Source organism: Vicia villosa, linkage group LG5 (genome assembly GCF_029867415.1).
Source record: "Vicia villosa cultivar HV-30 ecotype Madison, WI linkage group LG5, Vvil1.0, whole genome shotgun sequence".
NCBI classification, from domain to species: Eukaryota; Viridiplantae; Streptophyta; class Magnoliopsida; order Fabales; family Fabaceae; genus Vicia; species Vicia villosa.
In genome coordinates this window covers 66,195,491-66,209,084 of record NC_081184.1, presented here as the reverse complement: position 1 = coordinate 66,209,084, position 13,594 = coordinate 66,195,491, and the positions used below count along the sequence as shown (strand labels likewise).

Here is a 13,594-nt window from a genome sequence, read left to right as displayed (position 1 = left end):
ACCACATTCAAACAAACAAACATTTCAATTTCAATTTCAATCAAAGTCTCCGATTTAGGACTCTGAAAGACATGCTCTGGCACATCCCCAGACTTGTACACTTTCCCTAATTTGGACGAGCATCTTTCTTTCATTTAAGAGGCATCTGACTGGCATACTTGCACACACAAGTAAGGTCCCCCTCTTGAATGAAATGAATCCAGTTATTCTGTCACTCCTTTAAATGTTTGTGGTAGAATAGTACAAATACCTCTCTGTAAAGATGATTTCATGTCTCTTTACTGTAAACAGAGATTTAATTCCAAGCTTCAACCTTGAGCTTCAAGCAAGGCACAAAAAAACAATTAATTTCCCTAGTTAGTTCCCCGAACTACATTAAGCTCTGACTTCCACTAGGGATATGTAGGCATGAGGTTCACAAGGAATCTCAGCGAGCTAATAAAATACCAAAAATAGTCTGTCTGTCTGTCTGTCTGTCTTTTCAAATCAAATCAATTCCTTCTCCTAACACAAAGGAGAAACTTTCCCAATCATTAGCAGCAAACACAATCACAAATGACACAGAGAAGGTTCCTGTAGAGTACTACAGATATGTAGGGTGTTTAAACACTTCCCTATGTATAACCGACCTCCCGGACTCCAGAATTTCTAGTCTAGGTGAAATCCCCACACTTAGCAAACTCCTAGGGTTTAGTTGAGATCTTTTTTCCCCTTTCCTACTCGTAGGATCAATAAGAAAGTTCGTGTGATATCGTAGGAAGAACTGAAATAAAATTCATCCCACCACGGGCGCATTCTCCTTCCAAATTTCGCGTGAAGGGTTTAGCGTGCCGTGCTCCCAAGTGAAACGGGGAGGTAAAGAAAACGACCACCACAGTTGCATCTTCCTTTGAGAATGTGGATTGTCTTCTTAACTTAATGAGGTTTTTGTCGGAATGCTTTACTCCATTCTTTCTAATTTACCTATTGTACATTATTGCAAATAACCCCATTTCTTCAACATGTGAGTCTTCATCGTCACTAGTATCACCATTCATTTTCTCATTTATTAAGGACCTAGAACTAGAAGCCTTTAGAGTGATATACTTCTTTTCTACCTCCTTATTTTTGCTCTTCACTTTCTTAAGCTTCTTCTCATTCCTTTTCCCATGTTTCTCTAAGCAAGTGAGTTCTTGCTCATGTTCTTCGAGCTTTCCAAACAATGCAGTGAGGTCAAGTGTATTGAGATTATTAGCTTCCTTGATCGCTATGACTTTTAGTTGCCAATCCCTAGTAAGACACCTCAAAACTTTGTTAGTAGCAACTGTATCAAAAATTATATTAACAAGTGCATTTAAACGGTTAATAAGATAAGTGAACTGCTTTTACATTTCGGAAATGGTTTCACCATGCTTCATGCAAAATAGCTCAGATTCTTGATTTAATATGTTAATTCTAGCTTGTTTGACTTCATTAATTCCCTTATTGGCAACTTGTAATGTGTCCCACATAGCTTTAGCGGTTTCAAAATGGAAAATACGATACTATTCACAACACCGAGAGCGAATATGAGAAGATTTTGTGCTTTCCAACTTTTTGTGATCATTGTCATCCCATTGTGCTTCCAATTTAGGTATGACGAAATCATTATCATTGGTCATAGTAATTTGAGTTGGACCGTTCATAATAGCGTCCCCTACACCCTTATCACATGAATTTATATGAATGTGCATACAAGATTTCCAATAACCATAGTTTTCACCAGTGAAAATAGGCGCTCTATTGTACGCCCCTTTAGGTTTGGTACCCATTATCTAATAAGTGTTTGAAGCACGGAATGAACTAAAGCTCTTGATGAAACTTTTTAGACGACGACAACTTATCTAAAGGAGGGTGAATAGATCCCTAACTTTAAAAATTAGATTTTAAAAGTTTTGAAAACGTTTAAACTACGGCAAGCGGAAGTATCGTGTTTAGATCGAATGTCGTCTAAATCGAACAAGCTATTAGAACCTCAGATATGCGCACAACCCTTTGTATGGAACAAAAATGATACAATCAACTTACAATTAAATTCTCAATTAACAATTTTAATGTGATCACTAAGCAACTAATTCCCAATCAATTTAAACACAAAAAATTTAAAATGTCAAATTATCTAACAGTTGGTGTGCAATTGATTTTTCAAAATTTTCTTTTAAGTTTGTTGATATCAAAATTCTCTTACAATCTAATTAATTGTAAGGCAATCAACAAATCAACAAAGTTCAAAACAATTACCGGAAATTCGTGACGAATCAATCGCTCAATCAATGTGTTTAACAATTTGATAATGAAAATTTAAGTGCAAGAGATAAAGAGTTGGAGAGAGAGAGATGAGACACAAGGAGTTGTTTAGGAAGTTCACCGATCGTCCTTGCTACGGCTACCTCTGCCCCCAATTCCATTTTTGAATTGAGATATCAATCTTACTATGCAAAAAATTGTTTACAAAAGATGTCAAGTAATCCAACCCTACAAACTTTATGTTTGATGTTGATCCTTACACTTCTCTTTCCTTGATATGAGTTTTTCAAGTAAACCAACAAACACCAATTGATTCACCCTCTCGCACTACTCCTTTGCAAGAATCCATCGTTCTTCAAAGCCTTCACTTGGTCGAATCCAAATTGCAAGTTGTTATCACCCAAGATTACTAATTGATTCATCGTCTAACACTACTCCTTTGCACGAATCGCTTGTTTCTGAAAAGCTCTTCACTCGATCGAATCCAATTGCATAACTATTGTCGAAAACCCCCAAATCAACACCTTGATCTTGGAGTAAAAACCCTCACATTTTTCCCGATGAAACCCCTATGATTCTCAGCCAAACCTTAGGTTACCACCAACATAAATTGAACGTTATCAACCAAGTCTAGATGAAATCCAAACAATGAATGATTATGTATACTCTGTTTGTGTGTATGCATATATGGGAGGTTGAAGATGGTGAGCAATCATAGTATGTGTTTATAGTTTCATCAAATTGAAAATAATGCATGTATGATGTATTTATAGTGCTGCAAGTTGGAGGCAAAAGGGAAACCTAAAAATATAAAAAAGGATGCAAATTTTTTGGAAAAACAATAGCATATGGCGATACATGTAAGTCATGTGTCGACCTGTATTAATGCATGTGTCGACTTGTATCAAGTTATGTGTCGACACATTCAAACAGAAGCTACAAGCTTTTAAACTGCAACACATGTGTTGACCTAAAAATCGTATGTGTCAACAAATAAATTTAATTTCTTTAGTATGTATCGACCTAAGAAGTTGTATGCGTCAACACATTCAAACAGAAGCTACATGCTTTAATATTACAACACATGTGTCGACCTATAAGAGATATATGTTGACACATACACTTGAGTTTTTAACAAAAAATAATTTTTGAAGCTTGCAACTGATTTTTAATGCTATGTAATTCATTTTTGATGCATGATACCTTTTCCAAACATGGTCTAGGTGCATTCTAAGATCCCTAATGCTAAGATGCACATGATGACTCAGAGGTATTGTTCAATGTTATTCCTATTTCTTAACATCATTCAAAACATCTAATTGGAAAATGTACTCACATATAGTACTCGTCCCCATACCCGCGTTTTGAAAAAAATTGTACCCGAGCCCATACCCGCGTGACCACCAATGTTCATACTTGTACCTGTATCCTATGAGTATCTCAATAGCCATACTCGTACCCGTTTACCTGCATTGGTAATAAAATTAAATCGATTAATTATAAAATATCATATAATTTTAAGATTTTTTAACAATATTAAAAAAATTATGGATGTTATAGTTGAGATAAAAAATAAATAAACACTTTTATTAAACTGTGTAACTGTTTAATAGTGATATATTTTTAAAACAATGACAAACATGCATTTTATATAATAATAATATAAATAACATTATATAAATATGTAATGCGAGTATGGAGTTGGATGGATAGTAAGATACTCGTGCCCGCGCTCATACCCGCTATTTTAATGAGTAATTATTTGTGTCTGTATTCGTACCCATTTTGCAGGTTTTTACCCTATCCGTTGTGGATATCTATATAAAATGCGTCAAATTGTCATCTCTAAATAAATACAACATCTAATAGGAAAGCGCAATAATAAAACTATGTCATAAAAACGTTTAAATTTCAAAAAATGCAAGATCAATATTTCTTCATTAAATTTTGAAGAAATCAAATCTAATTAAATGTTTATAAGAATTTCAATATTTTTAATAAACTCATTCATAATAATTTTTTTCTTTCAAAAAGAGAATTATTAATCAACTCCAGGTTAAGCTTAAAAAAAATCTGAAAACAGAAGTCTTAATTGAAGCCATATATTGGACATATACGCACACCATGAATAAATCAAGATAAAATGTTTCACATTGTTAGAACATTTAAATTAATATATTGACTATACCATAAGACTATTCCTAGTCTCTGCTAGGGCAAAGTTTATTCTTCTCTTCTGAGAAGCGTGTTTCCTTGTTTTTCAAGTTTTCTTTTAGGTTGTTTAGGCTGCCACAGATCCGAGAAGATTGCTACCACGTGCAAAGTTTTCATCATTCTCAAGCCGTGATATTCCTGCTACGCTGCTGATTCATTTTTGACGATGCGAAAGTATATTATTCTAGGTTTTTGTCCTCTAGAAGTATTGTGTTACTGTTTTTTCATCCTCATGGTTGAAGTTAACATCGAGGTCCTATCGCTAGGGGATGATCGCGACGAAGACGGATTCTGTTTCGACATACCAGAGGACGGGGATGAGACGGTAGATCTGAGATGGTGTCTTGTGGGGAGATTTCTCTGTGATCGTCGCATTCACGTGAAATCTATGAGGACACGGATAGCGGATATATGGAGACCAATGAAAGGAGTGGTCATTAAGGAGGCGAAGGAAGGAATATTTTTATTTCAGTTTGCACATGTGTTAGACATGGAGGCTGCTTTGCATGGAGGACCATGAACTTTCAACGGTTATCTACTAATAGTGGAGAGATTGAAGATTAGAATGCAAATCGAGAATATTCCACTGTTCCATGTGGATTTTTGGGTGCAAGTTCACAATCTACCTGCAGGGTTCATGTCTGAGAAAGTTGGAAAAACTATGGCAAACTTCATAGGTAATTTTGTGGAGTAAGATAAGAATAACAATTCAAGCTTCTGGAGACAATATATCAGATTACGAGTTAAGATCGACGTTCGGAACCCTCTTAAGAAAAACACGAGAGTGAAGAATAAAGGCGGTGATTGGTGCAATGTGACATTCAAGTATGAAAGACTTGGATTGTTCTGCTTTGTGTGTGGTCGACTAGGACACAATGAGTCCAAACGTGAAATCCGTTTTGCGATGGATAATGATGACGGTTCAAGAGGGTGGTCGGTGGAATTAAGGGCGGAAAGTAGAAGGAACAGTGGTGCTACGGTTTTGCGTTGGCTGAAAGAGGAGCAAGGAGGTGGAAGGGGTTACAATGAGGAGGTGGAGGGTGGCAGTGGTGTGGATTCTGACCAGCAACAGCCGTCGGAGACGTTTAATGCGGCTAGGGATAATTTGACAGTCGCCATTCATGGTATTAATGAGAATGGATTTTAGGGGTTACCAAATGCCGACATAGCAATGAGGACTAATTATCAGCATTCATTGCTTGCATCAGGAGTTCCCACACCAGCCGTTCAAAAACCAACAAATACCGCAACTGTCCAAAAAAATTTCCTAAACAGCCAAAGCAGTCTTTCCAATCATTTATTGTGCATTAATGCAGCCCCAGACAAGAAATCCAACCATGTCCCACATATCACCCAAACACATGTCATTAATCCACATGTCATTACTCTGAAACTTTTGACCAATCAGTTTTCTGAAGGATCAAATAGCAATTACATCTTTTCGTTCCAAGCAGATACCAATCCCAACCAACTCTCCCATTTTTCTGTTAGCCAACCTATCTTGCCTCTTTTACACGACAACACTATGACCATAAAAAAGAACCTGGACCTTCCATTAAACTCACATAGCCTTACAACCAAAGCCCCTCCATCTCGTAAACTAACCCGTAAAAACCAGAAAAAGCTTGCTATCCCAACCCTTAATCCAAAACCAATCCCACCAGGGCCAAACTATATCTCACATAATCCTTCGGTTTCTGTTAGTAATGAAGCAAAGGCTATGGAGCTGCAAGTTAAGAAGAAGAGAAGAAGGGAAAATGAGAAGAGAAACAATACAAGTAATGAAGAAGTTAAACAACATTTTTTATCGGCAGTTCCTAGCTGCCAGGACTGCCAGGAGTCATGATCATTATAAGTTGGAACTGCCGAGGCTTGAGCAACCTGAGCGCAGTTTCCAACTTGCGGAACATAGCTCAGAAACACCGGCCATATGTTATCTTCTTATTAGAAACGTTAGCTACTGCGAGGAGGTTGGAAGCTATTCGCGTAATTCTGAAATTCGACTTGTGTCTAGCTATAGATGTGGAAGGAAGAAGTGGTGGTCTTGCGGTGTTATGGCAGAACAAGATTAAGTGCAGTGTCTTAAATTATTCTCGCAACTTTATCAATTTAGAGATTGAATACGAGGTAAGAGGCAAATGGCGTCTCACATGTTATTACGGCTTTCCGGAAAGAAACCGTCGTCACCTAGCTTGGGATATGTTACGTGCACTGCGGGATATGTCAAGTGATCCGTGGTGCGTTATCAGTGACTTTAATGACCTGCTGTCCCAAGAAGATAAAAGAGGCATGCACCCCTATCCCAGGAATGTGGATACTAAAGGAGACTTACACTGGATCAAAGTTTGTAGGGGGCACCGGCGGTGACCCACCTACTTTTTGCTGACGATTGTTTTCTATTTTACAGGGCAAATCTTTCCGAAGTGCAACATCTAATGGAGTTGTTGAAGGTGTATGAAGAAGCATCGGGGCAAGAGCTCAATTTGAACAAATCAGAAGTTTTTTTCGGTCGTAATTTAACCTTCCAAGCTCAAGAAGACTTGTCTCGTATCATGGGTGTGAGGCATGTGATGGGTACAGGAACTTATCTGGGGCTTCCATCTATGGTTGGAAGAAGTAAGAAAGCAATATTTTCTTTTATCAAAGATAGGATATGGAAAAGAATCAATTCTTGGAGGGGTAGACCGTTGTCCAAGGCAGGCAAGGAGATTATGATTAAATCTGTCCTTCAAGCAATCCCGTCCTATGTTATGAGTGTGTTTATTTTACCAAACACCTTAGTGGAGGATATTGAGAAGATGCTTAATTCTTTCTGGTGGGGAGGAGGTAGCAACAATAAGGGAATCTGTTGGCTTGCGTGGGATAGTTTGACTTACCTAATAATGAATGAGGGTTGGGATTCCGTGATTTCAAAGCATTTAATATGGCTATGGTGGCAAAACAGGGTTGGCATATCATGAATAATCAGAATACTTTAGTCTCTAAAGTTTTCAAAGCTAAATATTTCCCTAACTCATCTTTTTTGTCCTCGGATCTAGGTACTAATCCTAGTCTTGTTTGGAGGAGTTTGTGGAAGACGCGACAAGTGCTTGTTTTGGGGAGTTGATGGAGAATCGGGGATGGTAGTAATATCAATGTGATGCGGGAGCCGTGGTTGAGAGGTGTTGAGGGCGGAAGGATGAAGGCTCCTCAAGAGGAGCATGTCTACAGTTTAGTGGTCAAGGACTTGATGGATCCCCTTCGCAAACAGTGGGATCGTAATAAAATTGAGCAACTGTTTACTAATGAGATTGCTGACATTATTTTACAGGTTCCCCTTGTGGATGATGTTAAGGAGGATGACATTGTTTGGAAGGAAGAGAGACGGCATATATAGGGTCAAAACGGGCTATAAACTTTGGTGGCAACATGAGTATCATTATAAGAATATGAGTGTGCTTAGGGAGTAGGGGAGCCTTTGGAAAAATCAAGCGCCACCAAAAACTAAGCATCTCATTTGGCGTGTGTGTCGGGGATGCCTTCCTACTAGGATAAACCTTAGACACCATTATGTTTCGTGTCCCGCTAGTTGTCAGTTGTGTAATGCGGAAGTGGAGGATGAGTGGCACATTCTTTTTGGTTGTGCACTAACTAACAATTGTTGGGCTGTTGCAGGTATTGGCCATCTCATTATACCACGTCTTACTATATTTGCTAGTGTGAGGGAGATGATCCTAGACATCTGTTTGAAGGAAGATTTCAAAGATGCGGGGAAAGTGGCGGTTATGATGTGGGTGTTGTGGAATAATAGGAACAATTGGATTTGGAATGAGGAGAAAAAAGATGCTAATCAATTAGGGGTACAAGGTTATCATATGTGGCAGGAGTGGTTCGCGGCCCTAAGTCCAACAAGTAGCGACATGCCTAGAGTCCACCATCAAAATACATGACAGCCACCCCATCCGGGTTGGTTGAAGTGCAACGTGGATGCGGGGTTCAATGCTATTCTTGGTACGACTAATGGAGGTTGGTGTGCTAGAGATAGCGGTGGAAGATTCATGGTGGCGGGTACATTGTGGAATAGGAGAAATTTCTCTATTGTTGAAGCTAAAGCAATTGCTTTGAAGGAAGCCATCCAAGGTGCAATCAACTTACACTTGCAACACATCATCTTTGAAAGCGATTCCCAAATGGTGGTTCAAGCTACTAATGATCCTTCATTGGGTAATTCTGAATTTAGTTTGATTATTAATAGTATCCGTAATTTACTTAGTTCCCGTAATGACTTTGAGGTCAAGTTTGTTAAGCGTCAAGCTAATTGTGTTGCCCCATAGTCTTGCTAAGGCGGCCAATTTTTGGTCTCGGCGCGCGGTTCTTTATTGGATTCCTCAGTGTTTTGAACAATTTTTAATTAATGATATGAATTGAGTATGTTTTTGTAAAATAATAAAAAAATTAATATATTGACTACACAAATTTGGCCAGCAATAACAAGATTTCAAATATTTTGAAAGTAAAGTTAAATTGACATGGGTAATTGAATAAATTCTATTAGTTAAAAAAATACAAAAAAATTTTAAAATTTAAAAAGACAATAAAAGTTAAACAAGGACTCAACTTAAAATTTCCCGTAAACAAATAAATATATTTAACCTATAGGTTAATAAATAACAAAGCAACAAAAGTGATAGTTTTACATTCACATTATATGTTAAGAAATGAAAAGTGACAAATATTATAGAAAACTGACGATTCAATCACTAAATAGAGTGAAATGATTATTTGAAATATTTGAAAAGGCAATTTTTATTTGCATTTTTAGTTTTAATTTAAAAACACATCAAGTTGCTGACAACAACACCGACTTTTGAATTCCTATAAATAAAACAAACATTAATTCACATTTTCCAAATATATTATTCTCTTGCATTAGTTAAAACCTCTCTCTTAGCACCTGAAATTTAAGATTAAGATTAATATTTAAACACCACATTCTATATGGAAATCCAAAACCTTCCTTCAATTCAAACATTGGATTCTGAAGCACCTGAAATTTCTCCAACAGCTCCAACTAGATTTTTCACTGCCAAAGATGCAGTGCAAAAATTGAAAACAAACTTGGTTTTCCATTCAAAATGGGCTGAACTTAATGGTGCCATGGGTGACCTTGGCACCTACATACCCATAGTGTTGGCTCTCACTCTAGCTAGAGACCTCAACCTTGGTACATCATTGATTTTCAACGGTATGTTCTATGTTTTTTTCTTTCTTTTAATGAATGAAAAATAAAAACCATCCATGCATTTTAAACTGCAACACTGAGATGGATCACGTTATACCGTATATTGCAATATTATAGAGAGAAAGATTATCACTACTAAAAAAATTCGCTTTTAGTGACCGATGTATATTTATTTAAGCTCATTAGTCTCATTTTAGTGATGTAATAATGTAATCCATGTGTGGTATCTTGCAGGTGTCTACAACATCATCACTGGTATCATTTATGGGGTCCCTATGCCTGTCCAGCCTATGAAGGCAATTGCCGCTGTGGCCTTATCAGACAATGAATTCGGCGTACCAGAGATCATGGCTGCGGGAATCTTGACAGGTGGTGTGTTGTTCATTCTTGGCATCACAGGATTGATGAAGCTTGTGTATAAGTTCATTCCCTTACCTGTTGTAAGAGGAATTCAACTAGCACAAGGTTTGTCATTTGCTTTAACCGCCGTTAAATACGTAAGGAAAGTGCAAGATCTTCCTAGGTCTAAAGCTTTAGGTGAAAGACCATGGTTTGGGTTAGACGGGTTGATTTTAGCTATTATTTGCGCCTTTTTTATTGTGATTGTGAATGGAGCCGGTGAACAGAATCGTGGAAGTTGCGGTGCTCCAGACAATGATGATATTTTAGACGAACAAAGGAGCGACGATGAAGGTAGAAGAAACAAGAGGATGGATAAATTGAGGAAGATTGTTTTTTCACTTCCTTCTGCATTTTTAGTCTTTATGTTGGGAATTGTTTTGGTTTTTATAAGAAAACACGAAGTTGCACGCGAAGTTACATTTGGACCTAGTTCAATAGAATTTGTGAAATTCAGTAAACAATCATGGAAGAAAGGTTTTGTTAAAGGCGCAATTCCTCAACTTCCATTATCAATTTTGAACTCTGTCATAGCGGTTTGTAAGTTGTCAACCGATCTTTTCCCGGAAAGGGAATTTTCAGTTACTTCAATTTCGGTGACAGTTGGACTAATGAATTTGGTTGGTTGTTGGTTTGGTGTTGTACCAACATGTCATGGTGCGGGCGGACTTGCGGGACAATATAAATTTGGTGGAAGGAGTGGAGGGTGTGTAGTACTTCTTGGTGTTGGAAAATTGGTGTTAGGGTTGGTGTTAGGAACTTCTTTGGCACATATTTTGAAGCATTTTCCAGTTGGGTTCTTAGGTGTTTTGCTTTTGTTTGCTGGAATAGAACTTGCATTGTGTGCTAGAGACATGAATAGCAAAGAAGATTTCTTTGTGGCACTTATTTGCAGTGCTGTTTCTTTAGTTGGATCTAGTGCATCACTTGGATTTTTAGTTGGAATGATTGTTTATGTGTTGTTTAAGCTAAGAAGTTACACAAAGGATAAACCATTCTCTACCATTTGGAACTAGAAAGTGTAGAGCTTATAGTAACTAGAAAATTTAGATGTTGTGTTTTTCTTTTTTTCGTCTCTTGTGTATGTTATCGCATACACAAAGCTTACACTCATTAATGAAACAAAATAATTTGACCTCGTTTTAAGAATTTCTTCCAATAGAATTTTTATTGTCAATTGTTATTGTTTTAATAAATAGATTTATGTTTGAATGGGTGATAGTTTTTACATTCGATATTTATTTATGTGTTATTTTTATTTTTTATTTTCCAAAGTTTATGTCCGAGTCTTTAGACAGCTCTTAAATAGGTAATAGGTTAGTTATATGACTCACTGCACAATACATAGAATGTTTTCCGAATCTAAAACAAACTCTCCTAATTAATTGTGCTTACTTTTGAATAGTTCAAAATCTCATCAACAATTAAACTAGAAACACACAAACAAATCAATGTTCCATTTCATGACTTCATCATAATAATTAGCCAAAAAGAAAATCATTGTGATATCTTGCAGTTTCATGCAATGGAAACAAGATCTTCAAAACGCAAAAAGCTAGCACAGATAGAACAACAGAATGATGCCAAAAAACAACCACCAACAGATCAAATCAGTGATCTACCAGATGCTGTCATTCATCAAATCCTTCTCTTGCTTCCAATCAAATGTGTTGCACAAATGAGTGTTCTTTCGAAACGATGGAAGTTTCTTTGGACAACTTTTCCTGATCTTGATTTCACAACCCTTAATCCATTTCCACTTGTTTCAACCAAAACTCCTAAAAAAGCCTCCAACTTTGCAAAATGTAACCACCCTTTATCATCGCAAAAACTTGATTTCATCACCCAAGTTTTATCTATTCGCGACACGAAACAAAAGGACATAAGGGTTCTTTGTTTTCGCGCCCGTTTGGGCTTTTCGCGATTAAATAGCTTGATTCGTAATGCCATTAGGCATAATGTTAGAGAGCTTGATATTGAAGTTGAAACTGAATTTGAAACGGATGATTTTTTCAACTTTCCTAGATGTATTATTGGTAGTGAGTCTTTACAAGTTTTGAAACTGAAATCGGGTTTTCGATTGCCTCCATCGTCGATTATGAGAAATGGTTTTCAATCTTTGCATACATTGTCACTCTCACTGATTATTTTGTATAATCAGCCTTCTCTATCTGATATGTTCAATGAATCATCTTTTCCCGTTTTGAGAAATTTGCGACTTGATTTGTGTTTCGGATTAACTCATATTCGCGTGGCGTGTCGCGCTCTAGAGGATTTGAACTTGGAAAGATGTTATCAGCTACAAGGTTTGGATGTTTGTGGTGCGAAAATTGAAAGATTGAGAGTATCTAGTTGTTTTGATGCTTTTTGTAGCAAGACTTGGGTGAGAATGAATGTGCCAAAGCTTGAAAATTTGGTTTGGAAATTTAATGCAGTTACTGATGTTGCTGTTTTTGAGAACTCGAATTTTTTGAATGAGGCTTGTATTGGTTTCTATATGTTGAAAGAAGGTAAAGTTAATATGGGCAGGCTTCAAAGTGCTAACAACTTTTTCTCTGGACTGTCTCATGCTCATTCCTTGACTCTTGAAAACCAAACTATTGAGGTAATTGAATTTTATGTGTCATATGATCTTATTTTTTGTCCCTATAAGAAACATGTCTCAGTGTCAGATACTCGACACTCTTAGGACACGTATTGGTAAGTCAGATTAATGTCAGAAAAATCAGACAATAATGTGATAGCAGTGTCAGCGTCCTATGTTTTTGACATTATCGGTGTTAGAGTGTCTGTGTCCTGTCTTGATGTCCTTGTCGGAGTCTGTGATTGATAGCATTTACCTCATTTCTCTTCTTTTGGTTGCAGATTCTATCAAAGTATAATGTTTTTCTCGAGCCATTTTATAATCTCAAATCATTAGAGATTCATACTGGTTTGAAAAAGAGAAATGTTCAAGCATTAGCATTTCTATTCAGAAACTCTCCTATCCTCAACACACTGATTCTGAAGATCATCGACGACGATAAGGGCGAAAGAAAAGTAAGCCATATACCTGAATTTACTAATCACGTTGCATTGAAATGCATTTTATTTGATATATTTATGTACTTTTTATTCAGCAATGGAATAGAGATTTATGGGATATGACAAACACAGAAGAAGAGAAGTATTGGGAGTCACAGATACCAAGTTTGAAATCTTTTCTACAACACTTGAAAGTGGTCAAAATTCAAGGATTTCTTGATTGTGCAAATGAAGTTACATTGACAAAGTTTCTTCTCAAGCAAGGAAAGGTTTTGGAAAAAATGATATTGTGCAGAGGATATTCAAATAGAAGAGATACTCTGAGGAGACAAAAGATAAGGTCACAAATGATGGGATTTTCTTGGGCTTCTTCTAATGCTAAAGTCGAGTTTCAGTAGCCGAAATTTCGCATCTTTAATTTTGTTGCACATGTTTGGTTACGTAGTTTATTAGTCTTTTATTTCTCTAGAA

The 13,594-nt window shown here is 36.8% G+C and overlaps 3 protein-coding genes across 3 annotated transcripts; all 3 read left to right on the top strand.

Moving 5' to 3' along the window:
* Positions 1-7,618: 7,618 nt before the first annotated feature.
* LOC131604770 (uncharacterized) lies at positions 7,619-8,792 on the top strand. The gene is made up of 3 exons (XM_058877191.1): positions 7,619-7,736; positions 8,134-8,318; positions 8,412-8,792. Exons 1-3 carry the CDS (start codon positions 7,619-7,621, stop codon positions 8,790-8,792), a joined length of 684 nt encoding a protein of 227 aa, XP_058733174.1.
* A 595-nt stretch (positions 8,793-9,387) lies between these two features.
* LOC131606701 (molybdate transporter 1-like) lies at positions 9,388-11,311 on the top strand. Its single transcript, XM_058878861.1, has 2 exons — positions 9,388-9,703; positions 9,935-11,311. Exons 1-2 carry the CDS (start codon positions 9,457-9,459, stop codon positions 11,113-11,115), a joined length of 1,428 nt encoding a protein of 475 aa, XP_058734844.1. The 5' UTR covers positions 9,388-9,456; the 3' UTR covers positions 11,116-11,311.
* A 313-nt stretch (positions 11,312-11,624) lies between these two features.
* Positions 11,625-13,521, top strand: LOC131606700 (putative F-box/FBD/LRR-repeat protein At4g03220). Its single transcript, XM_058878860.1, has 3 exons — positions 11,625-12,704; positions 12,965-13,138; positions 13,219-13,521. The coding sequence occupies exons 1-3, from the start codon at positions 11,625-11,627 to the stop codon at positions 13,519-13,521; spliced, it is 1,557 nt and encodes a 518-aa protein (XP_058734843.1).
* Positions 13,522-13,594: the final 73 nt, after the last annotated feature.

Bases quoted from the DNA above. Each gene is read 5' to 3' on its own strand.
- LOC131606700 (XM_058878860.1), top strand. From the start codon at position 11,625: ATGGAAACAAGATCTTCAAAACGCAAAAAGCTAGCACAGATAGAACAA. The intron at 12,705-12,964 runs GTAATTGAATTT...TTTTGGTTGCAG, and splicing joins TTGAAAACCAAACTATTGAG to ATTCTATCAAAGTATAATGT. The intron at 13,139-13,218 runs GTAAGCCATATA...CTTTTTATTCAG, and splicing joins ACGATAAGGGCGAAAGAAAA to CAATGGAATAGAGATTTATG.
- LOC131606701 (XM_058878861.1), top strand. From the start codon at position 9,457: ATGGAAATCCAAAACCTTCCTTCAATTCAAACATTGGATTCTGAAGCA. The intron at 9,704-9,934 runs GTATGTTCTATG...GGTATCTTGCAG, and splicing joins TACATCATTGATTTTCAACG to GTGTCTACAACATCATCACT.
- LOC131604770 (XM_058877191.1), top strand. From the start codon at position 7,619: ATGCGGGAGCCGTGGTTGAGAGGTGTTGAGGGCGGAAGGATGAAGGCT. The intron at 7,737-8,133 runs GTAATAAAATTG...GGGCTGTTGCAG, and splicing joins CCTTCGCAAACAGTGGGATC to GTATTGGCCATCTCATTATA. The intron at 8,319-8,411 runs GTACAAGGTTAT...AATACATGACAG, and splicing joins AAGATGCTAATCAATTAGGG to CCACCCCATCCGGGTTGGTT.